The following is a 26773-nucleotide window of genomic DNA, read 5'->3' on the forward strand; positions in this document are numbered from 1 at the left end:
TTGGGCACAACAATTATAAACCGTCTCACAAAATAAAACTGTAGACAGGACAAGATAGCAGTTCCTTAAAGGATGGGCCCAAAACAGTGGATGCTGCAGGCGTTTCCCTCATCCTGACACATATCTTTATATTTTGCTGGGCAAATTTGGTTACCAGGAACAGTAATTTCTTGACAAATGTGCAATCATACAGGTGTGGTGAAAAGTTTAGATTCACTCCTTATGGGTATGAGTGTTATGGGAATTTGGGTTTTTAATGATTTAGCTGAACTGTTTTTTGTTTTTTTTACCTGAATGGTATGATTGTACAGTATTGTATCTTTAATGACTTTAAAAAGTAAGAATTGGGTGCACACGTTTTTAATTTACTGAGGAGAACAAACGGCTACATGGCAGCTGTGTCACTGACAACTGACAATCTAAATGTTCTTGCTTAACAATGACTGTAAAAAAATCAACATTGATCAGAAACTTTTATTCCTCATTTATGCAAACAGATTGAAAATTGGACTTATTTCAAATATACAGTTATGTTGTTTAAAACTGTTCACTATAAATGAGTTTTTAGCTTCAGCCTAAACTGAAAATGTATACACAATCTGAAGACAAATAAAACAAAGCTCAAAATCAAGATCTTTTTTTTAATTTTTTGTTTTTTATTATTTGTTGGTAATAATTTCATGTGGTCTTTAGTGAACAGTTCCACAAGTTCTTGTTACTCTTCTGGGCTTTTAAATAAAGTGAGTAATCTTCTTTGTAACGCCAGGTAAACTTTAGCGTACACATGAAAACATCCTAGAGAAGATATTTGGTCTCTTAAATGGTGCATTTCTTATGAAACTTTTGACAATCTCTTTGTCAACATTTCGGTGGCCAATTTTCATTAACTGCATGACAGTGTTTGGATATTTCCACTTATCCTGGAGTTCATTGTATACTGCCACGCTGACCTCTTCAATGTCCTCCAAGGAGATTTTGAGCTTTTTGGACACAATTTTAGCCCAGACTTTTTGGGCAAGCCTCTGTTTAATGGCTTCATCAGCCCCTAGAGGCAATTTCCCTGCTTCATATATATATATATATATATATATACATATATACATATATACACCCAGCACGCCCCTACGGGCGGTTTATCCTTCAAGCTCGGGTCCTCTACCAGAGGCCTGGGAGCTTGAGGGTCCTGCGCAGTATCTTAGCTGTTCCCAGGACTGCGCTCTTCTGGACAGAGATCTCCAATGTTATTCCCGGGATCTGCTGGAGCCACTCGCCTAGCTTGGGAGTCACCGCACCTAGTGCTCCGATTACCACGGGGACCACCGTTACCTTCACCCTCCACATCCTCTCGAGCTCTTCTCTGAGCCCTTGGTATTTCTCCAGCTTCTCGTGTTCCTTCTTCCTGATATTGCTGTCATTCGGAACCGCTACATCGATCACTACGGCCGTCTTCTTCTGTTTGTCTACCACCACTATGTCCGGTTGGTTAGCCACCACCATTTTGTCCGTCTGTATCTGGAAGTCCCACAGGATCTTAGCTCGGTCATTCTCCACCACCCTTGAGGCCATCTCCCATTTTGACCTCGGGACTTCCAGGTTATACTCGGCACAGATGTTCCTGTACACTATGCCGGCCACTTGGTTATGGCGTTCCATGTATGCCTTGCCTGCTAGCATCTTGCACCCTGCTGTTATGTGCTGGATTGTCTCTGGGGCATCTTTACACAGCCTGCACCTGGGGTCTTGCCTGGTGTGATAGACCCCAGCCTCTATGGATCTTGTGCTCAGAGCTTGTTCTTGTGCTGCCATGATTAGTGCCTCTGTGCTGTCTTTCAGTCCAGCTTTGTCCAGCCACTGGTAGGATTTCTGGATATCAGCCACCTCCTCTATCTGCCGGTGGTACATACCGTGCAGGGGCCTGTCCTTCCATGATGGTTCCTCGTCTCCCTCCTCTTTCTTGGGTTTCTGCTGCCTGAGGTATTCACTGAGCACTCGGTCAGTTGGGGCCATCTTCCCAATGTATTCTTGGATGTTTGTTGTCTCATCCTGGACTGTGGTGCTGACACTCACCAGTCCCCGGCCCCCTTCCTTCCGCTTAGCGTACAGCCTCAGGGTGCTGGACTTGGGGTGAAACCCTCCATGCATGGTAAGGAGCTTTCTTGTCTTTATGTCAGTGGCTTCTATCTCCTCCTTTGGCCAGCCTATTACCCCAGCAGGGTACCTGATCACGGGCAGGGCGTACGTGTTGATGGCCCGGATCTTGTTCTTACCATTCAGCTGACTCCTCAGGACTTGCCTGACCCTCTGCAGGTACTTGGTGGTTGCAGCCTTTCTAGCGGCCTCTTCATGGTTCCCATTTGCCTGCGGGATCCCCAGGTACTTGTAACTGTCCTCTATGTCTGCAATGTTGCCTTCTGGTAGTTCAATCCCCTCAGTTCTGACTACCTTCCCTCTCTTTGTTACCATCCGACTACACTTCTCCAGTCCGAACGACATTCCAATGTCATTGCTGTATAGCCTGGTAGTGTGGATCAGTGAATCGATGTCTCGTTCACTCTTGGCATACAGCTTGATGTCATCCATGTACAGGAGGTGGCTGACAACTGCTCCGTTCCGTAGTCGGTATCCGTAGCCAGTCTTGTTAATGATCTCACTGAGGGGGTTCAGGCCTATGCAGAACAGCAGTGGGGACAGAGCATCTCCTTGGTAGATCCCGCACTTGATGGTGACTTGTGCTATGGGCTTGGAGTTGGCCTCTAGTGTTGTACGCCACATCCCCATTGAGTTCCTGATGAAGGCTCTTAGGGTCCCATTGATCTTGTACAATTCTAGGCATTCCAGTATCCAGCTGTGGGGCATTGAGTCATAGGCCTTCTTGTAATCAATCCAGGCAGTGCACAGGTTGGTCAGTCTGGTCTTGCAGTCTCGGCTGACTGTTCTGTCTACCAGTAGCTGGTGTTTTGCGCCTCTGGTATTCTTGCCAATTCCTTTCTGTGTCCCACTCATGTATTGACCCATGTGCCTGTTCATCTTAGCCGATATGATGCCTGACAGGAGCTTCCATGTAGTACTGAGGCAGGTTATTGGTCGGTAGTTGGAGGGGACCGGTCCCTTCTTGGGGTCCTTGGGGATCAGGACCGTCCGACCTTCGGTTAGCCATTCCAGGTGTCTCTCGTTAACTAGCAGCTGGTTCATTTGTGCTGCCAGACGCTCGTGGAGTGCAGTCAGCTTCTTTAGCCAGTAGGCGTGAACCATGTCGGGCCCTGGTGCTGTCCAACTCTTCATACTGGAGACCCTTTCTTGGATATCTGCCACTGTGATGGTTACTGGACCCTGTTCAGGGAGGTTGCTGTGGTCTGCCCTCAGATCCACTTGCCACTGAGCATTGCCGTTATGGGTTGCGTCCTTCTCCCATATGCTCTTCCAGTATTGCTCCGTCTCCAGCCTTGGTGGTGCTGTTCTCTTATTATTGTTCCCTTGCCACTGAGAGTACACCTTTGCTGGTTCTGTGGAGAACAGCTGGTTTATTCTCCTGCCTTCTATCTCTCTGGTGTACCTCCTCAAGCGGCTGGCCAAGGCTGTGAGTCTTTGCTTGGCAGTTTCCAAGGCCTCAGGTATGGACAGCTTGCTGTATTTCTTTTGCACCTTCGTTGTCGCACCTTTCTGCAACTCCGTTAGTTGGCTAACCTCCCTCCGTGCTACTTTGATCTTGCCCTCTAGCCTCCTTCTCCATGGAGGGTACTGCCCCTTGTGGCTGTTCAACTTGTAGCCAAGCATCTCACTGATCAGTGCTGCCGTATTGTAGATCAGCTTGTTAGTGTCGGTAATCGTGGTTGTAGGTATATATACATATATATATATATATATATACACACACATATATACATATATATATATATATAATTAAGTAGCTTCTCATTATTATTAATGTCCTGCAGCTGTGTCAAAGTTTAGCTAAAAACACATTTCAAGGTTCTTTGTTATCAATTGCTGAGCAGCAAGAAAGCCGGATGACGTCACAGTGGCTGCACCCATCTGTGCTACTGTCATCTAGCGGTTGATAGGCAACAGTCATTCTATGTGGGCGGGACTTGGCAATTATCAAAGGGCAGTGGGCGGGGCCTACAGGACCCGAGCCTATAAATAGAACTCCAGAACTCCATAAACACCTGCGATTTAGTTCAGAGCGCATTCATGCATCAGAACAGCGAGCAACATTTAAACACATTTAGTTCACAAAGAGCAGACATACCTGCCACAACATCAACCCCCCAGCAATTTGTTTCCACTTCTCCAATTCAGAGTCAAAGAAGTAGAAATACAACCTTCAACATGACAACTCCACACAGTTACTCCTCAGAGGAAACATGGAAGTCCTTAAGCGACTACTTTTTTGGTACAATTGTACCACAGTGGAGATCTCTGCAGTTAAACCCAGAGTACTGCAACTCTAAGCTGCCTTCCACTTTGTTAAAGGACATGTTGAAACTTTGCTCCATGTTAGTGGATGCAACAGAGACAACCATGGAGAAGGGAGCTCCTGTGTCCACACAGTCAGAGGAGTGTCTTGAGTCAGTGGACACTGATTCCCATGAGAAAACAGGGGTAACACGAGCAAAGGAAGACATGGTAACAGAAATATCTGTAGACAACTGTGTTGATAATAAAAAAACAGGTACTCCGGAACTGGAGACAGAGGCCAGTGCAAGTCTTCAGCATGTGGACACACAATCCCAAACCACAGCCACAGCAGAACCAATAAAGAGCTGTATGAAGAAAAAGTCCACAGCTGATACAAAAGACTGGGACAAAATAGAAGCTTGTCCCATGAAAAAGCCTGCAATGCCAGCTGCATATGAGTCAGACGTTGATAAATGCAAGGAAACGGAGGCAAAAGGAGGAAAAGACAGCATCCTGAAAGAAATATCTGTAGACAACTTCAGTGATAATAAAAAAACAGATACTGCAGAACTGAAGACAGAGGCCGGCAAATGTCTTCAGCATGTGGACACACAATCCCAAGCCACAGCAGAACCAAAGAAAAGCTGTATGAAGAAAAAGCCCACAGCTGATACAAAACACTGGGACAAAATAGAAGCTTGTCCCGTGGAAAAGCCTGTGATTCCAGCTGTACGTGAGTCAGAAGTTCATTCTTCTTCTGTCATCAGTCTGGCATCTGATGATGTGTCTGCAGAAAAAATGTTTGTTTATGCACTTACTCAGTTGGTAGTTTCACGGGCCTTAGAGAAAGTCTCCTCTAAACACAAAGACTCCACAAGGATTCCCAACTGTTATCGTCTGATGGAGAAAATCTGGCCTGAAATTGAGGGAAAACATTTGGATCTATGTCCAAAGAGGCTGCCCAGTATTGCGAAAGCCGTTTTCACCAATCTTTGTAAAGTGCATAAGTGCAAGGAAAAACATTTGATTTCAAGTCTGAAGGAAGAGCTTGAGGATGATATTACTGTCCCAACATTCACCAGACATCTGCTGGCATTACCCAAAAGAATACTCACTTTATCTAAAAACCGAGACGAGTACAGAGAACTTGTGGAACGCTTTGCCAGAGATCTGGTTATGCACGCAATGAGCAACATAAAGGGGTTGAAGGAATGGGGTCCAGCTGAAGAAGTTATACAGAGGCTTACCGAAAAGATCTGGGCTAAAATTGTGTCCCAAAATCTTGAAATCTCCTTGGAGAACATGGAAGACCTCACTGTGACAGTATATAATGAACTCCGGGAAAAGTGGAGAGGTGCTGACAATGTCCTGGGGTTTATGAATAATGGAAATCCAAGACTTGACAAAATGATTGTCAGAATTTTCAAAAGTAAGGCCCCATTGAGAAGACCAAATATCTTCTCTAGGATGTTTTCATCTGTACGCTAAAGTTTACCTGACACATGGTGGCGTTACAAAGAAGATTACTCACTTTATTTAAAAGCCCAGAAGAGTAACAAGAACTTGTGGAACTGTTCACTAAAGACCACATGAAATTATTACCAACAAATACCAACAAATTACCAACCGGTCGCAGCAGATGGCCGCCCCTCCCTGAGCCTGGTTCTGCCGGAGGTTTCTTCCTGTTCAAAGGGAGTTTTTCCTTCCCACTGTCGCCAAAGTGCTTGCTCATAGGGGGTCATATGATTGTTGGGTTTTTCTCTGAAGCGCCTTGAGGCGACTTTTGTTGTGATTTGGCGCTATATAAATAAAATTGAATTGAATTGAAATAATAAAAAACAAAAAATTAAAAAAAGATCTTGATTTTGAGCTTTGTTTTATTTGTCTTCAGATTGTGTATACATTTTCAGTTTAGGCTGAAGCTAAAAACTCATTTATACTGAACATTTTTAAACAACATAACTGTATATTTGAAATAATTCCAATTTTCAATCTGTTTGCATAAATGAGGAATAAAAGTTTCTGATCAATGTTGATTTTTTTACAGTCATTGTTAACCAAGAACATTTAGATTGTCAGTTGTCAGTGACACAGCTGCCATATAGCCGTTTGTTCTCCTCAGTAAATTAAAAACGTGTGCACCCAATTCTTGCTTTTTAAAGTCATTAAAGATTCAATACTGTACAATCATACCATTCAGGTAAAAAAAACAAAAAAACAGTTCAGCTAAATCATTAAAAACCCAATTCCCATAACACTCATACCCATAAGGAGTGAATCTAAACTTTTCACCACACCTGTATGATTGCACATTTGTCAAGAAATTACTGTTCCTGGTAACCAAATTTGCCCAGCAAAATATAAAGATATGTGGAGGGGCCAACGACTTTGTACATTACCATACATAAAACAAAACTATGATCTCTTTAAGGTCTGCCAATATCAAACATTAAAATAGTTGACAGCAAAGGGTCCACAATTAAAAAGTTTTTCTAGCAATACAAAGTGCTGTGTCACCCCTAAGGTTCAAACATGTAAAGTCAAACACACACTTGTTTCATAGCACATGAAAATAAAAACTAACTAACTATTAAATCATGATACATCCTAAGTGCAGAGCCAGCACTGGATAGTTCAGGTGTACTATAATCAAGTGGTAATGACAAGAACTGCTAAGATACCAAGAACATACCCACAGAAACAAACAATGCTGTTACCAATATTCTTATCTGTACGATATCAATGGAACTGATAATATGAAATATTAGTCAGATATTGCTTTTTTTTTCTAGTATGAATATAAAAAGAAATAAATTAAATAATTACTGAAGTGTATGCAGTGACTTTTAAGATGACTTTATTGACCAAATCATGGTCAAATCATAGCACTGGGTTACTTAAAAAAACCCAGCATGAGAACAGATTTTGTTATCACGAACACTTTTCTGCCCACTGTTTCAGCAAATTATTCTTTAAAGCATGAACCCCAGGCAGAGCACTGAGTACCAAGACCCACGAACACCTTTTGAATTACTTCAAAAGTGTACCTTAAGTCCTTTAGATAGTCCAGGTTAAGTGCATAGATGAGTCCAAGCAAAAGTGCAGCTGCATTACGGAAATCACAGACGTCATTGAGGACAATCTGATCCTCAATCACCAGGGCAATGCTTGTTATTGTTGGGCTTGAGCAGATGGTCCGAAATTGTGTCAGTAATTTTTCTCCAGAAAGTGAAAAATATAACCTTCATACCAATCCCCCCCCGCCCCGAAATATTATTTAGGCTCCAAGTTTCTTCTAAGTTAGCATGAAAGGGCTTTTACAATTTTGTTTTCTTTTAATTCTTTACCAGAAATCTATTGTTCACAATTTAAAAGAAACTAACGGTGTGTTCACACCGGACGCAATAGAAGCGACCAAAAAGCGCCACACGCCCCTAGCTGGTCGCTTGCACATTCGCACCTTGAAGCGCATTCAAAGCAAACTGGTCGCACTTTAAAATACGCAATTTTCACGTGCGTGAACCAGAAATGTGGGAGGAAGTAGTGCCAGACGGTATGTTTGCAAGATGGCAGCTGTCGATCTAGCGTTTGAAGAGAGAGTCTCCCTTCTCTATTTACTGTGGAGAGCAGAGCAGCGGCGTAAAGGACGTCCTGACCGTACCTGGGTCCATCAGGTCCTCCACGAGTGTGAGCAGTTTGGTGAGTTTCACCACTTGCTCCAGGAGATGCGTCTGACTGACGGCCACTTTCAGCGGTACCACCGTCTGTCCCTCGCCCAGTTTGAGGAGCTGCTGTCCCGCGTCGGTCCAAGCATCGCCCGCCCAGACATCACAGACGCACGGACTGCAATTAAATTTAAATCTTGAAAATATCTTAACCCATTGTTGCGACTTCTATCCACAAATAAAGCCGCTGCCGGCTGAGTTTGTTTCTGTACTGTGACGCGTCTCCAATAAGCCATACTAAGTCCCACTTGTGTTTCACGTATTTATTTGAAACTAAAACAATAAACGTTTGCTTTCAATCAAAACAAATAGCGCATGTATTAACTTACATCGTTTGTGAGCATTTATTGAATCTTTATTTTAAACATGTTTAAATAAAAACAACAGGGGAAAAAGAGACAAACAAACAAAAGGAAAACAAAGCAACAATATGTATAAGTAACTTACATGTTCAAAAGGACTAGGAAGAAGCATAAGCTTATTTAATCCCACCCCCTTTCCACTATTTAGTAATTAATAGTCAAATTAATAGTCAACACTTTTTCTTCCCTCAGAAATTCAATACAATTACATTACATAATGCATGTAATTTTTATTTATTTAACCCCAGTAATACGTCAAAAGATATACAATTTACAGACATATATGCATACTTGTGCACCCACAACACACATATATACACATCACTGTTGTGAAAATAGTGGGTGAACACCCGATCAGAGCCACCACCTCCCTGATGAGTACGCCTGTGTCACGTAAATAACACGCGATCACCTGAGGTGCAGGAAAATCTAAACACCTGTACAACCACAAAAAATAATCAAAACATAAACATTCACTTTGGCTCTTACACACTTTTTAAAACCCTTTTTGTATTTATCTATTTATTGCAGGGCATTAATAATAATGAGAAGCTACTTAATAATAATGAGAAGCTACTATATATATAAACACACATATATGTGTATATATGTGTATATATGTATGTATGTACATACATACATATATACATATATATACATACATATATATATATATATATATATATATATATATATATATATATATATATACATATATATATATACACATATATACATATATATATATACACACATATATACATATATATATATATATATATATATAATTAAGTAGCTTCTCATTATTATTAATGTCCTGCAGCTGTGTCAAAGTTTAGCTAAAAACACATTTCAAGGTTCTTTGTTATCAATTGCTGAGCAGCAAGAAAGCCGGATGACGTCACAGTGGCTGCACCCATCTGTGCTACTGTCATCTAGCGGTTGCTAGGCAACAGTCATTCGATGTGGGCGGGACTTGGCAATTATCAAAGGGCAGTGGGCGGGGCCTACAGGACCCGAGCCTATAAATAGAACTCCAGAACTCCATAAACACCTGCGATTTAGTTCAGAGCGCATTCATGCATCAGAACAGCGAGCAACATTTAAACACATTTAGTTCACAAAGAGCAGACATACCTGCCACAACATCAACCCCCCAGCAATTTGTTTCCACTTCTCCAATTCAGAGTCAAAGAAGTAGAAATACAACCTTCAACATGACAACTCCACACAGTTACTCCTCAGAGGAAACATGGAAGTCCTTAAGCGACTACTTTTTTGGTACAATTGTACCACAGTGGAGATCTCTGCAGTTAAACCCAGAGTACTGCAACTCTAAGCTGCCTTCCACTTTGTTAAAGGACATGTTGAAACTTTGCTCCATGTTAGTGGATGCAACAGAGACAACCATGGAGAAGGGAGCTCCTGTGTCCACACAGTCAGAGGAGTGTCTTGAGTCAGTGGACACTGATTCCCATGAGAAAACAGGGGTAACACGAGCAAAGGAAGACATGGTAACAGAAATATCTGTAGACAACTGTGTTGATAATAAAAAAACAGAAACTCCGGAACTGGAGACAGAGGCCAGTGCATGTCTTCAGCATGTGGACACACAATCCCAAACCACAGCCACAGCAGAACCAAGAAAGAGCTGTATGAAGAAAAAGTCCACAGCTGATACAAAAGACTGGGACAAAATAGAAGCTTGTCCCATGAAAAAGCCTGCAATGCCAGCTGCATATGAGTCAGACGTTGATAAATGCAAGGAAACGGAGGCAAAAGGAGGAAAAGACAGCATCCTGAAAGAAATATCTGTAGACAACTGCAGTGATAATAAAAAAACAGATACTGCAGAACTGAAGACAGAGGCCGGCAAATGTCTTCAGCATGTGGACACACAATCCCAAGCCACAGCAGAACCAAAGAAAAGCTGTATGAAGAAGAATCCCACAGCTGATACAAAACACTCGGACAAAATAGAAGCTTGTCCCGTGGAAAAGCCTGTGATTCCAGCTGTACATCAGTCAGAAGTTCATTCTTCTTCTGTCATCAGTCTGGCATCTGATGATGTGTCTGCAGAAAAAATGTTTGTTTATGCACTTACTCAGTTGGTAGTTTCACGGGCCTTAGAGAAAGTCTCCTCTAAACACAAAGACTCCACAAGGATTCCCAACTGTTATCGTCTGATGGAGAAAATCTGGCCTGAAATTGAGGGAAAACATTTGGATCTATGTCCAAAGAGGCTGCCCAGTATTGCGAAAGCCGTTTTCACCAATCTTTGTAAAGCGCATAAGTGCAAGGAAAAACATTTGATTTCAAGTCTGAAGGAAGAGCTTGAGGATGATATTACTGTCCCAACATTCACCAGACATCTGCTGGCATTACCCAAAAGAATACTCACTTTATCTAAAAACCGAGACGAGTACAGAGAACTTGTGGAACGCTTTGCTAGAGATCTGGTTATGCACGCAATGAGCAACATAAAGGGGTTGAAGAAATGGGGTCCAGCTGAAGAAGTTATACAGAGGCTTACCGAAAAGATCTGGGCTAAAATTGTGTCCCAAAATCTTGAAATCTCCTTGGAGAACATGGAAGACCTCACTGTGACAGTATACAATGAACTCCGGGAAAAGTGGAGAGGTGCTGACAATGTCCTGGGGTTTATGAATAATGGAAATCCAAGACTTGACAAAATGATTGTCAGAATTTTCAAAAGTAAGGCCCCATTGAGAAGACCAAATATCTTCTCTAGGATGTTTTCATCTGTACGCTAAAGTTTACCTGACACATGGTGGCGTTACAAAGAAGATTACTCACTTTATTTAAAAGCCCAGAAGAGTAACAAGAACTTGTGGAACTGTTCACTAAAGACCACATGAAATTATTACCAACAAATACCAACAAATTACCAACCGGTCGCAGCAGATGGCCGCCCCTCCCTGAGCCTGGTTCTGCCGGAGGTTTCTTCCTGTTAAAAGGGAGTTTTTCCTTCCCACTGTCGCCAAAGTGCTTGCTCATAGGGGGTCATATGATTGTTGGGTTTTTCTCTGAAGCGCCTTGAGGCGACTTTTGTTGTGATTTGGCGCTATATAAATAAAATTGAATTGAATTGAAATAATAAAACACAAAAAATAAAAAAAAATCTTGATTTTGAGCTTTGTTTTATTTGTCTTCAGATTGTGTATACATTTTCAGTTTAGGCTGAAGCTAAAAACTCATTTATACTGAACATTTTTAAACAACATAACTGTATATTTGAAATAATTCCAATTTTCAATCTGTTTGCATAAACGAGGAATAAAAGTTTCTGATTAATGTTGATTTTTTTACAGTCATTGTTAACCAAGAACATTTAGATTGTCAGTTGTCAGTGACACAGCTGCCATATAGCCGTTTGTTCTCCTCAGTAAATTAAAAACGTGTGCACCCAATTCTTGCTTTTTAAAGTCATTAAAAATACAATAATGGTAAATGGCCTGTATTTATATAGCGCTTTACTAGTCCCTAAGGACCCCAAAGCGCTTTACATATCCAGTCATCCACCCATTCACGCACACATTCACACACTGGTGATGGCAAGCTACATTGTAGCCACAGCCACCCTGGGGCGCACTGACAGAGGCGAGGCTGCCGAACACTGGCGCCACCGGGCCCTCTGACCACCACCAGTAGGCAACGGGTGAAGTGTCTTGCCCAAGGACACAACAACCGAGACTGTCCAAGCCGGGGCTCGAACCGGCAACCTTCCGATTACAAGGCGAACTCCCAACTCTTGAGCCACGATCGCCCGTATAATACTGTACAATCATACCATTCAGGTAAAAAAAACAAAAAAACAGTTCAGCTAAATCATTAAAAACCCAAAGTCCCATAACACTCATACCCATAAGGAGTGAATCTAAACTTTTCACCACACCTGTATGATTGCACATTTGTCAAGAAATTACTGTTCCTGGTAACCAAATTTGCCCAGCAAAATATAAAGATATGTGGAGGGGCCAACGACTTTGAACATTACCATACATAAAACAAAACTATGATCTCTTTAAGGTCTGCCAATATCAAACATTAAAATAGTTGACAGCAAAGGGTCCACAATTAAAAAGTTTTTCTAGCAATACAAAGTGCTGTGTCACCCCTAAGGTTCAAACATGTAAAGTCAAACACACACTTGTTTCATAGCACATGAAAATAAAAACTAACTAACTATTAAATCATGATACATCCTAAGTGCAGAGCCAGCACTGGATAGTTCAGGTGTACTATAATCAAGCGGTAATGACAAGAACTGCTAAGATACCAAGAACATACCCACAGAAACAAACAATGCTGTTACCAATATTTTTATCTGTACGATATCAGTGGAACTGATAATATGAAATATTAGTCAGATATTGCTTTTTTTCTAGTATGAATATAAAAAGAAATAAATTAAATAATTACTGAAGAGTATGCAGTGACTTTTAAGATGACTTTATTGACCAAATCATGGTCAAATCATAGCACTGGGTTACTTAAAAAAAACCCAGCATGAGAACAGATTTTGTTATCACGAACACTTTTCTGCCCACTGTTTCAGCAAATTATTCTTTAAAGCATGAACCCCAGGCAGAGCACTGAGTACCAAGACCCATGAACACCTTTTGAATTACTTCAAAAGTGTACCTTAAGTCCTTTAGATAGTCCAGGTTAAGTGCATAGATGAGTTCAAGCAAAAGTGCAACTGCATTAGGGAAATTACAGACGTCATTGAGGACAATCTGATCCTCAATCACCAGGGCAATGCTTGTTATTGTTGGGCTTGAGCAGATGGTCCGAAATTGTGTCAAACATTGATATTTGACATCACAACATAGAGATGAATCTGGCAGGTCTACCAGAACGAGTAAGAGCTGACCTAGAAAAGAACCCAGACTTTGTGGTCGCAAATTCTACAAAATGGGAGAGACACGTAATACATAGACTTCAGCTTGATATTTGACATCACAAAAGAGAAGCGAGTCTGGCATTGATATTTGACATCACAACAGAGAAGCGAGTCTGGCATTGATATTTGACATCACAAAAGAGAAGCGAGTCTGGCATTGATATTTGACATCACAGCAGAGAGACTGGATGTGATGTCAGAAAGATGACTGTGATGTCAGAACCCTCTAAATGTTGTAATTTACAGATGGTAAATGGCCTGTATTTGTATAGCGCTTTACTAGTCCCTAAGCACCCCAAAGCACCTTACACATCCAGTCATCCACCCATTCACACACCGGTGACGGCAAGCTACATTGTAGCCACAGCCACCCTGGGGCGCCCTGACAGAGATAGTTAATTCCAAATGATTTGACTGCATCATTGGGTCTTTGAGTTATGACCCAAACTCTCTATCAACTTTGTGAATAAATTCACGTCCCCCTGTGACCTCATAATTACACCACAGTTCAGATAGCATGAATGAGTCATGAGGTCACACCAACAGTGACATCAGCAGTTAGAACCCGTGACATGGAGCAGGTACCGCCATTTTGGACCTTGTCCTTGCAGCAGCCTGAAAGTGAGCCAATGGAGAGAATAGCTCAGCGCTTAGAGCTCCTCATAGAGCAAAATAGAAGGATTAGTGCTAGGATGGAGAACCTTGAATCAGAGCTGAGAAAGGAACAGACTGAGAATGTGAGGCGTGAAGGGAGGCGTGAGAAAGCACCACAGAGTGCCCTTGCTGACCTCGCAAGCAACGTAGGTCTAGGTCTAGGTCTAGGTCTTGCCATAACGGGCACTATTTTCGGTGCAGTTTACCTGCCCACCCAGATAGCAAGGAGACATTGAACAGATGTTGATTTTCCATCTGAACCATCAGAATCGTCAGGATTGAAATGTCAACACAAAACCAATGTTGAAACAACATTGAAATACTGATGAAACCTTACACTGACATTGAAATAACATTGATTCACTGTTGTTCTGTCATCGTTGATTGTTGATCTATTTATAGTTGACAAGGTGACAACAATCACGTTGAAAAACCATCGATTTATGGTTGAGCGGGAAATTAAAGCTGCTACCACTTGGACTATTCCGCAGCACCCCTATCACATTGGTACATCCCTCCAGGTAACCATTGTCTTGTACAGTAGAGCGGGACATTAGATTTACTCTCAGCGGAATTGACCGGAGAAGGCATCAGTTCATGCACTGCACTGGCCTGCACCACGATTAGTATAAGGTAAGAATGAATGACTTTTGTTCTATTCGTTATTTCCACGGTTGCATTTGGATAACAGTAAAAAAAAAAAAACTTGTTAATGTAAAGTTTCGGATAAAATGTGGGAGCCCGAAATTGTGTCTACTTTCATCTTACAATCCGGCAACAAATAAATTGCACTGCAAACAAAGTCTATCAACAAAGAAAACATTTTCGTTTCATACTTTTCCGTTATATTCCCTTACAAAGCTAGCTTTAACGCTTCGAGGGTTCCTTTGTTCTTGCCGTCGCCTCGGCGCTTGACCCAGACTTTCGCTCTGTAGTTGCTTTTTAGCGTAGTACTACAAAAAAACTGTAAATCTGTGATATATGATTGATAAACGTAAAGGTAACTGTATAAATGTGTTCAATGACTTTGTTACTTTTAATGATTGGAGAGCACCCGCTTCGATTCGCACTCAATTCAAACTTAACGTTGCACGCTCACCTAACTTTACGCTGCACGCTCACCTAACTTGCGTTTGCACCTTTTGTCCACACGTAAACTGCGTTTAGCATTTACGTGTGGACGAGGAAGACGGAGAAAACGCAGCGTCAAAGGTGTGCGCCTATTTTCACGCCACACTGTGCGCCAAGTTTTTGTCTCGGTGCCATGAATTCCTACAATGGCAGACTTAGACAAAATACTGTTAATTTTATTATCTTCAGTGTTTAAATGCTTACATATACGGGTTTGCTTGTAATTGTTGCCTATATACATTTTAAGCTATTATTTATTATTTAGTTCAATCAATAGATCAAGTTTTGTAGTGACTATGAAATATATTGTAATTATCTGTTTCCTGTTTATCCTAGACAGGGCAAAAAAGGACTCCAAATTTAAAAAAAGATAAAAATGAAAGACTGGTGCATTGTGCAGTTTAGCACTGGTGGTACAGAAATAGTCCCTAGATCATGGATAAATGGGGAGAAATTGTCATGGCCTCCATATCCTCCGTGAGACACATTCAGGATCCACGACGCAGTAAAGAGGAGAGTTCATCCTGGTGCAACATGGCTCACCTATGCACCAGTCCGACTTCTAATAAGCCATGGTGGGTATCATCTGGATTGGTGTTGTATAAATGTAACAATAACAAGTTTTTCGTGTCCTAATTTATGTCTGGCCATACATTGTGTTTGTACTTCCAGACACATTTCACGAAGCAGAACGCAGTCTTCAGAAATATCTAAGTGAACACTGTGATATGTCTGACCTTCAGTCCGAAGCTGAAACTCAGACCAGTCATAAAAGAAAGCACAAGTAAAACTTTTTTTATTTCACAAACATATCTTTGATTGCTAAGAATTTATGATCTTGTCTTTTATACATATCTGTGGTGCTTGCATACTGCAATATCACCACATAATATAGTCCAAAAAGTGGAAGCTTGTAAACTTTTTATAAATGCAAAGCCGTGTACACTTGTGCACTTCAAAAATTCCTTGTATACTGTACCTTCTTGCACATCTCCGTTTCCTGTGTGTGTTGTTATAAATCAAACTGTAACTTTAGGAAAAAATATTCCAAAAGCACATTTGTAATTACTTATGACCGTTTTCAACTTTTTTTCTTTAGACCAAATCCCCTGTACACATATAGTGACTCAGAGGATGAGCAGCCCACAAAGAAATGGTTTCCCCAGGCCCCTCGAGTGAAAATACCAGGTAATAAAATACTGTCTAGTGTCTTTGTACATATCTGTGTGTGACACAAGGAAACTTTTGATAAGTTGTCTGTATTCTTAAATACTTAAAAAAATTTTATCTTTTTCTGTCAGACCTGACGAGAGCTGTTAACGAACTCCGTGAGGAGGTCAGAGCCATCCGCAATACCGGCTGCAATGAATCGGTAGATGCTGGGGTACTGCCTCTGGATTTGCCCTTGCACAACATTGAGGAGCTAAACAATGCAGAGCCAGCTCTTCAATCACAAGAGGCAAATAAGGCAATGGTAAGTATATAAAGGTTATATACACTTTGTAACTATAAAGTGTAATAGCTGTCAGATGTGATTTAAATACATAACAACGGCCTGTTGATTAAACACACAAGCACTTGCATACACATTTAAGACATGAGACACGCTAATTCCATCTCTTAAAATGTGTCTATAGGTGAGACGCTTTGCCTTGATTGGAGCCTGACGCAGCAGTTAGGGGCAAACTCTATGTCCGAGTTTGTCTTTGCACAAGCAGTGCAGAAATGGCTCCGATACGCCCCAGATCGTTTGGGTGGTGCAGGACGCACATCATGCAAAAAATTACAAACTTCTGTGAATCATATAAACGTAAATAGGAAACTGTCTTTTAATAAAGTATTTAGCAAACGAAACATGCCTATTGACCTTTTTTTGTTTATTTTTTTTCTCTCTTACATCACATGCAATGCTTTCTTATTTTAGGATATTAATATTGACATGATACATTGTGAGACATTTGGGGTTTTTTTTATAAAGGGTGTCCAATTTAAGGAATAAGTACAATTATGTGTTTAGGTGGTTGAAGTATTGATGGAAACATGCAGTAGTTTAGTATTGGTTAAAATACCTATAAAGAAAGGTAGATTTCCAGTCATGATTTAACTGTTGTTTTAATAAAAAGCAAATATGCGAAAGAGGTGGAAAATCAACACCATAGCTCAACAGTGTTTCAATATCAGAATCTGACATTGTTTCAATGTCAGCAGTATTAGAAAATATAACGTTGAATCAACGTCAGGTTTCAACATTGATTCAACATCAAAACCTGACGTTGTTTCAACGTTAAAAAAGGGTGCAAGAGTGACGTTAGGTCAACGTCACACTTCAACGTTGATTCAATGACACAGCCTGATATTGACTCAACATTGTTTCAATGTTTCCTTGCTATCTGGGCACCTTGATAACATAATAACTATACTGTACTCTCATTTATGTTCATTTTTATTTTGCCCTCACCTCCCAACCAGTCATGACAGAAGACTGCCCCACACTGAGCCTGGTTCTGTCACAGGTTTCTTCCTGTTAAAAGGGAGTTTTTCCTGTCCACCGTTGCTCATAGGGAATCACTTGATTGTTGGGGTTGAATTTTTGGATTGAATTTAATTGCCTTAAACTGAAAATCAAAAATTGAAGTGAGGGGTTGAGCAGGGCTTGTTAGGTGGGTTGTTTTTTTATTTGTAATTTGCTAATTAAAATAAAGAAAAATTATATTTTAAAATATATATTAATTGCTCTGTGTGTTTACTTCAATGAAGACGTGTATTTTTTGTGATAGAAAAATATAAATTGTCCAAAATATTTGAGAGTTTTTAAATTAGCACTGCATGAGTTTAACTGTGGCACAGACAGCTGTCAATCCTGGTGAGTGAGAGTTCAACCTCCAAACTGAACCCAGTGTGTTACTCGCAGAATCACAGATTTACACACATTTACTGATTGTTCTGTAGGGTCTTTAAAATCTTCAGCCCCTTCAGGTGACTGTTGTCTTCTGACTCCATCTTTAGGGTTTAGTTAGATTAAATATTTAACTAGTTAATTCAAGAATGAAAGACAAATTTATAAACTATTTAAACTGACTAAAGTCAGTGTAAATATATGTGGCCAATATTCTAGTTATTATATTAATCATTATAAGTTATTACAGCAGTGAGTTTGAACTCTCAAATCAAATCACTTATTGTCACATCACATGTGCAGGTAGGGCTGGGCCATATTATACCGTTCACGGTAATACCGGTATAATGTTAGGCAACGATAGGAAAATGAAATATCGCGATAGAATGGGAGTAAAGCGCGCATGCGCAGTGCCTTTGTTTTCATACGCACATGGCCGATTGTTGAGTGAAACAGATGAACCAGAATTGGTTTGTAAAAATGGTGCAACTTCAGTGATGTGGAACTGGTTTGGTGTTTGTCCGTCAGATACGCAACAAAGCACATTTTTTTGCAGAACATGCAAGCGGCCGTCGTTATTGTCATATTTGTCGGACTAAGATGCTCTTAAATCTGGGAGTAATCTGGGTCCTAAACGCCGTATTCTTCAGGTCAAACAACACTGCAGCATCACTGGGAGTTAAAAACTGTCTAAATTCTTTCATCTTTAATAAAACGATCAGCATTGCTGCTTTACCAGGTGTAACTATAAAGTTTAACTTCCAGGCATCCATGAAAACAAAAGTCATTACATTTAACGGAGTTAGAAGTTAGTAGGAAGCTAGCGGAAGTTAGCTCGCTAGTTTTGCTAGTTACCTAAGCATGATATACCATGTTCTGACTGAGAGATTTCTGAAAAAATTCAAACGTAAAGCTCTGCTATCACTTCCAACATAAATGAAGACGGGAAACTAAACAGCAGTGACGTTTGTAGGGTTACTGAAGTTGGGCTAGCTGGTATACAATGATGTGCTACGTGTTCGCTAGCGACACAGCTATGTTAGCATAACATAAACAGTGAAGCTGGAGGAAGAACACTAACACTTTTCAACTTATAAACGTTAACGTGAAGGTTCCTCATGGTTAGAGACAAATGCAATCGCATGGCAGGATGCTGTAAACGGACCAAACTTCAGTCAGGAGAACAACTGAGATAATCCATCCACAATACAAGGTTAGTTCAGTTCAGTTCAGTTCAGTTCATTTTTATTTCAAACATTTCAAACATTTGCCTTCACAATCATTACAAAATATCATTCCATTATTTGTTTGAAAAGGAGTAGGCTGAAGTATTTACTTATTTGTCCCTACCCCCTCAAGTTTTACCTCTCATTCATTTAATTTTTTTTTTTGTCTTAAATTAAACAAACAACATATGAAACATATGAAGTAAAACAAAACATAACATACATAAATCAAAAACAAGAAATTAGCAAGCCCCACCACAGTATAGTTTCTTTCATATGAAAAATACAGAATGTGTATATTTGCAGATACACAAGTTATGGAAAAACAACAAACCAAAACAAAACAAAAAAACAAAAAAGAACCGCAACACCATTACCAGCAACATTACCGTCCTGGGTTAACCCCGTTTTCTTCATTCTTATACTTATTTAAAATTAGGTTTTTATATTTTACTTTAAACTGTTTTATGTTTTGACTGTCTTTTATTTCTTCTGTTAGACTGTTCCATAATTTAACTCCTGCAATTGAGATAGACATAGTTCTTAAAGTTGTTCTAGCACTTTGTATTTTTAAATTCCATTTCCCTCTTAAGTTATACCCACCTTCTCTTTCTATGAACAATTTACAGATTTCTTTGGGAAGCAATTTATTTCTTACTTTATACATTATTTGCGCTGTTTTAAGCTTCACCAAGTCTTGGAATTTAATAGCTTGCATTTTGACAAAGAGTGCATTTGTATGGTCCCTGTACCCTACATTATTTATTAATCTAATGGCCCTTTTCTGTATTATAGTTATTGTTTGTGTGTTACTTTTGTATGTGTTTCCCCAGACCTCTACACAGTAGCTCATATATGGCAGTAGTAAAGCACAGTATAAAATGTGCAGTGCTTTCTGATCCAACATATGCTTTGCTTTCCCCAGGACAGCAATGCCCCGTGCCAATTTCCCCCGAACATAAGTAATGTAGTCATTAATATACTGCAACAACATGGGAATAGAGCAGCTGCCAGAGAATTCAACATTAATGAATCAATGGTACAGAAGTGGAGGAAGCTTGAATAAAGTTTGATTTATCTGACTGCTTTGTTTCGCTTAATGTGCCTTATAATCCCGTGCACGTTATGGTCCGAAAAATGCGTACTGCACACTGCAGTTTAATGTTGCAAAGCACCTCTTTTTAACTTCAGTGGATATTATACATGGTTATGCTCAGGATATGTCAGCCCATTTCTACTGGAAATGCCTTTTGGTTAAACTTTCAGCAAGGAATTTGCATTTGCACTGTTACATTTTTATAAAGTCTTATAAAGGTACACTGGTACAGCACATGTGAGTGAAATCAACCCGTTCTCACTCCCGACGCGTAAAATAATGACGACAGAAACACACGCTTCTTTTTTTTTTTTTTTTTTAATTTATGTTTTATTAGTTTTCTTATTTATACAACATATACAACAAATTCAATTTAATCACCGTGAGGGGGAAAGCAAAACCAAACCGAACCACAACAGAAGAGACAAACGGACCAAAACAAGACAAAACAAAACACAAGAATAAACAAACCAAGAAATACAATGACATTATACAAAATCGGGCCTCCCATTTTGTACATATTTCAACCATTTCAACCAATATTCTTCAAAAGAGTCCGCCTGGCACTTTAGCCTAAAAGTTATTCTTTCCATAACAAAAATATTATATATCACATCAATCCATTCATCTATGGTAGGAATATCCTCTTTAATCCAAAGGCGAGTTATGGCCTTTTTGCAAGCTACCGACAGCACACTGAACAAATACTTATCCGGTTTGCATAGATTAAGACTCTCTAGGTTGCCTAGGTACAATAATGCAAAATGAAATTGTACTTTCTTTTGGAAGATTGTTTCCATGACCTTACGTATTTCCTTCCAAAATGGTACCACACGGGGACCTTCCCAAAAAATGTGAAAATGATTTGCTGTTGCATGTCCACAATGCCTCCAGCATGTTGTATTCTGAGAATAATTGGATTTTTGGGCTGGGGTAATAAAATAACGAAATACATTCTTCCAGCTGAATTCCCTCCACGAGGGGGAGCTTGTTACTGACCACTGCTGCCTACAAATCCCATCCCATTCCTCTCCTGTTAAGACTAGATTGCTCTCTGTTTCCCATCTTACTTTAACATATCTTGTATCATGACCCCGTAGATTGATCAGTGAACAATATAATTTGTAAATGATTTTTTGATAGGGTCCATCTCTATATGCATTCTCGAATATATTTATAATCTCTTCATTCCCAGTCGATAACAGAGAATTTTTTTGCTTTTTTTAGAAACACACACTTCTTACCGAAGAAATGAATATTATTTTACAGTGTTGCTGAATCACATGGATGAATTTAACACCTGGACACAGTTATAGGGCTTTGGAGCGTGATGTCACGGGGTTGGGCTTGGAAAGGATTTTGGCCCGATCCGCCATTTTGGAGGTCTAGCACAAGTGAAGAGGGAGCAAAGGCACACACCAACAGCCATGGTTCGTTCTTGCTGTGTGGTCGTCTGCAATGTTCGATCGCACGATCGGCAAGAGAATAAGCTTGAAAAGGGTTTATCTTTTAATTCTTTCCCAACCCGGAAGCAACATGAGGCAGCTCGTGTATTGATGTTACCAAACGAAGGTGTCTAGCCTGGATAGCAGCTGTGAGACGAGCTGATATCCAGTTCTCTTCCATCTCCAAATATCTGTTGATGCTCCTGACATTTTCATTCCGGTAAGTTCGAAATATGTTCATATCACTCTTTATAGCCTATTAGTTTTATTTTCTATGCGCTCTGAGCTCATAGCAAATTAGAACAAACATCCTACTGAGTGATTTTGCAGAACTACCTTCTATTTATAGAGTTGCTAATTATTTGGCATTATTGCAGTAAACCAGCCTATGAAATGGGTGAAACACATCATGACTGGGTTCCAGCGCTACACAAGGGACCTGCTTCAAACATACCACCATGCCAATCAGATTACTTCTTCCATGTGAGAGTGAAGAGGTGACCCTCCTGGATAAGATGGTGAAGGTTTGCTGCGTTTTGGTGAACAGTGTGATAATAAAACCAGGGAAAAATGAAACCTGCTCCTGTTAAATATTCTTAAGTCTTGTGTTGTTAGAATTGCTGTATTTTTTCAAAAGATACAGTAAATAAAGTAATGTTAGTAGTGGGTGATATCATGTAAACACTGTCATGATTTTGTGTAAACATTTTGTCATTTGTAAACTATAAATGACATTGATTCTACATTGTAACTGATGTGATGTTCTATAAGGTGGTTTTAATAAAAAAAAGAGGCAAAAATTAGTTTGTTTCTTTATTCAACTTTTGAACAGTGGTACTCAGTCAGTACATATTCGGTAAATGCAAATTATTTACACGGCAGTGCACTACAGGCATAAATCTAGACCCCTAGATCAAACATTATGGGTCACAACCCACAGCTTTACTGTGTTAGTAAAGTATCCAGTAGCAGTGACAACTCCTCCACAGTAGCAGGTGGGATTTTTCTGTTTTGAGGACGGCTCCTTTTACCTGTCACTACAGATGGTCTGTTTATGTTTTGATTGAGAGCCTTTTTTTGGGCAGCTGAAGAGGAGAAGTCTATCTTATGGCCAACCTCTGGCTGTATATTGGTCATATTACCCAGCAAAACCCAGTATGCAGGTTCATCTGTAACAGTCCTTATGCCACAGATCAACACTGTTGCTTCTACATTAAACAGAAGAGCAGTGACGTGACCAATAAGCCATACTAAATCCCACTTGTGTTTCACGTATTTATTTAAAACTTAAACAATAAACGTTTGCTTTCAATCAAAACAAATAGCGCATGTATTAACTTACATCGTTTGTGAGCATTTGTATTTGTATTGAATCTTTATTTTAAACATGTTTAAATAAAAACAACTGGGAAAAAAGAGACAAACAAACAAAAGGAAAACAAAGCAACAATAATTATAAGTAACTTACATGTTCAAAAGGACTAGGAAGAAGCATAAGCTTATTTAATCCCACCCCCTTTCCACTATTTAGTAATTAATAGTCAACACTTTTTCTTCCCTCAGAAATTCAATACAATTACATTACATAATGCATGTAATTTTTATTTATTTAACCCCAGTAATACGTCAAAAGATATACAATTTACAGACATATATGCATACTTGTGCACCCACAACACACATATATACACATCACTGTTGTGAAAATAGTGGGTGAACACCCGATCAGAGCCACCTCCTCCCTGATGAGTACGCCTGTGTCACGTAAATAACACGCGATCACCTGAGGTGCAGGAAAATCAAAACACCTGAACCACCACAATAAATAAACAGAACATAAACATTCACTTTGGCTCTTACACACTTTTTAAAACCCTTTTTGTATTTATTTATTTATTTTTTTATATGTTAAATGTTTCTTAAACGCACTTTTCTAAACACTATATGACGCAAGGTTTCATTACTCATTCCCAAACCTAACTGACAATCTAAGACCAAAGACCTTGCTTAATAATGATTATACAAAAAAAATAAATAAATAATCGTTGATCAACAATTTTTATCCCTCATTTATGCAAACAAATTGTAAATTGGACCCATGCAAATCATTTAGTCACGTTGTGTACAAGTGTTCAGTATATATGAGTTTTTAGGTTCAGCCTAAGCTGAAAATATATACACAGCCTAAAGACAAAGCAAAGCACAAAATCAGGATTTTTTTTTATTTTAATTATTTATTTTTTGTTATTAATAATTCCATGTGGTGAAATGATTATTACCCAGGTTGGTTAGATTGCCAATTATTTTCTTGCCAGTCTGGCTTTAATTGAGAATCTCCAGAATTAAGAGTTTTGCCACACAATCAGATGCAGCTGTCAGGTAAAACATCCTAGAGAAGATATTTGGTCTCTTCAATGGTGCATTTCTTATGAAACTTTTGACAATCTCTTTGTCAACATTTCGGTGGCCAATTTTCATTAACTGCATGACAGTGTTTGGATATTTCCACTTTTCCTGGAGTTCATTGTATACTGCCACGCTGACCTCTTCAATGTCCTCCAAGGAGATTTTAAGCTTTTGGGACACAATTTTACCCCAGACTTTTTGGGCAAGCCTCTGTTTAATGGCTTCATCAGTCCCTAGAGGCAATTTCCCTGCTTCATTTGTATTGCTCATTGCGTGCATAACCAGATCTCTAGCAAAGCGTTCCACAAGTTCTCTGTACTCGTCTCGGTTTTTAGATAAAGTAAGTATTCTTTTGGGTAATGCCAGCAGATGTCTGGTGAATGTTGGGACAGTAATATCATCCTCAAGCTCTTCCTTCAGACTTGAAATCAAATCTTTTTCCTTGCACTTATGCGCTTTGTAAAGATTGGTGAAAATGGCTTTCGCAATACTGGGCAGCCTCTTTGGACATAGATCCAAATGTTTTCCCTCAATTTCAGGCCAGATTTTCTCAAGCAGACGATAACAGTTGGGAATCCTTGTGGAGTCTTTGTGTTTAGAGGAGACTTTCTCTAAGGCCCGTGAAACTACCAACTGAGTAAGTGCATAAACAAACATTTTTTCTGCAGACACATCATCAGATGCCAGACTGATGACAGAAGAAGAATCAACTTCTGAGTCATGTACAGCTGGAATCACAGGCTTTTCCACGGGACAAGCTTTTATTTTGTCCCAGTGTTTTGTATCAGCTGTGGGCTTTTTCTTCATACAGCTTTTCTTTGGTTCTGCTATGGCTTGGGATTGTGTGTCCACATGCTGAAGACATTTGCCGGCCTCTGTCTTCAGTTCTGCAGTACCTGTTTTTTTTATTATCACCGCAGTTGTCTACAGATATTTCTTTCAGGATGCTGTCTTTTCCTCCTTTTGCCTCCGTTTCCTTGCATTTATCAACGTCTGACTCATATGCAGCTGGCATTGCAGGCTTTTTCATGGGACAAGCTTCTATTTTGTCCCAGTCTTTTGTATCAGCTGTGGACTTTTTCTTCATACAGCTCTTTCTTGGTTCTGCTGTGGCTGTGGTTTGGGATTGTGTGTCCACATGCTGAAGACTTGCACTGGCCTCTGTCTCCAGTTCCGGAGTTTGTTTTTTTATTATCACCACAGTTGTCTACAGATATTTCTGTTACCATGTCTTCCTTTGCTCGTGTTACCCCTGTTTTCTCATGGGAATCAGCGTCCACTGACTCAAGACACTCCTCTGTCTGTGTGGACACCGGAGCTCCCTTCTCATTGGTTGTCTCTGTTGCATCCACTAACATGTCTGCTCTTTGTGAACTAAATGTGTTTGAATGTTGCTCGCTGTTCTGATGCATGAATGCGCTCTGAACTAAATCGCAGGTGTTTATGGAGTTCTGGAATTCTATTTATCCGGTTGTTCAGTCCGACGTCACTAGCAGTGTCTGGGTCTAAACTCCGCTGCAGGTCCATATATCAAACGATCACTATGGCATTACTGAGAGTTGAAAAACTGTCTAAAGTCTTTCATCTTTAATAAAATGATCAGCGTTCTGCTCTACCAGGTGTAACAATTGAGTTTAACATCCAGGCATCCATGAAAACGGAATTTATGACATTTAACGGAGTTAGAAGTTAGCAGGGAGTTAGCTCGCTAGCTTCTATCTAAATACAATATAGCATGTCCTGACTGCGGGGTTTTGGAAACAAATTAAAACGTACAGCTCTGTTATCACTTCCAGCATAAATGAAGACAGAAAACTAAACAGCAGTGACGTTTGTAGGGTTACTGAAGTTGGGCTAGCTGGTATATAATGATCTGCTACGTGACAGCTAGCGACACAGCTATGTTAGCATAATATAAACAAGCTAACTTTTTTTCCACTTGATAAAAGTTAACGTGAGTGTTGTCGGTGGTCAGGAACAAATGTAATCGCATGGCAGGATGCTGTAAAAGGACCAAACTTCAGCCAGGAGAACAACTGAGATAATCCATCCACAATACGATGTTAGTCATTCATATACTGCTGCATGGGCTGGGCTGTAGTTACATCCTAAGGTTTTAAAAACTGAGCTTAAATAAATGATTAGCGGTAATAAAAGCCGAGGGAGGTCAACAGTGATCACTGACTGTTTTAGGAGCTTTTTGAGATCAAATAGAAGAAAATACGTAACATTAAACATGTTAACAACACAAAAGCCATATTAAACACAGACTACTTTAGACCCGGAAGTAGGATTCGTCGCGTCATCACTGAACAACCGGATTGGCTCGTGTCCTGTAGGCCCCGCCCACTGCCCTTTGATAATTACCAAGCCCCGCCCACATCGAATGACTGTTGCCTAGCAACCGCTAGATGACAGTAGCACGGATGGGCACAGCAACTGTGACGTCATCCAGTGTTCTTTGATCAAAGAGAAGTAAGTGTTGGCTATCTTGTGGGCTAAAATTG

General features: G+C 39.9%; 1 protein-coding gene and 1 long non-coding RNA gene across 4 annotated transcripts in view; both read left to right on the forward strand.

Moving 5' to 3' along the window:
• The window catches only part of LOC143414652 (uncharacterized), a 43619-nt gene that overhangs the window by 4127 nt on the left and 12719 nt on the right, over window positions 1–26773 (forward strand). The window lies entirely within an intron of this gene.
• Window positions 14286–17583, forward strand: LOC143414650 (uncharacterized). 2 transcript variants are annotated; one of them, XM_076879449.1, is made up of 6 exons: window positions 14286–14699; window positions 15534–15772; window positions 15870–15981; window positions 16297–16385; window positions 16499–16671; window positions 16835–17583. In XM_076879449.1, exons 3-6 carry the CDS (start codon window positions 15926–15928, stop codon window positions 16862–16864), a joined length of 348 nt encoding a protein of 115 aa, XP_076735564.1. In that variant the 5' UTR covers window positions 14286–14699; window positions 15534–15772; window positions 15870–15925; the 3' UTR covers window positions 16865–17583. The 2 variants fall into 2 exon arrangements, with proteins under 2 accessions (XP_076735564.1, XP_076735563.1); XM_076879448.1 differs by lacking the exon at window positions 14286–14699 and having other exon boundaries at window positions 15285–15772.

The sequence above is a fragment of the Maylandia zebra genome, linkage group LG22 (assembly GCF_041146795.1).
Source record: "Maylandia zebra isolate NMK-2024a linkage group LG22, Mzebra_GT3a, whole genome shotgun sequence".
NCBI lineage: Eukaryota > Metazoa > Chordata > Actinopteri > Cichliformes > Cichlidae > Maylandia > Maylandia zebra.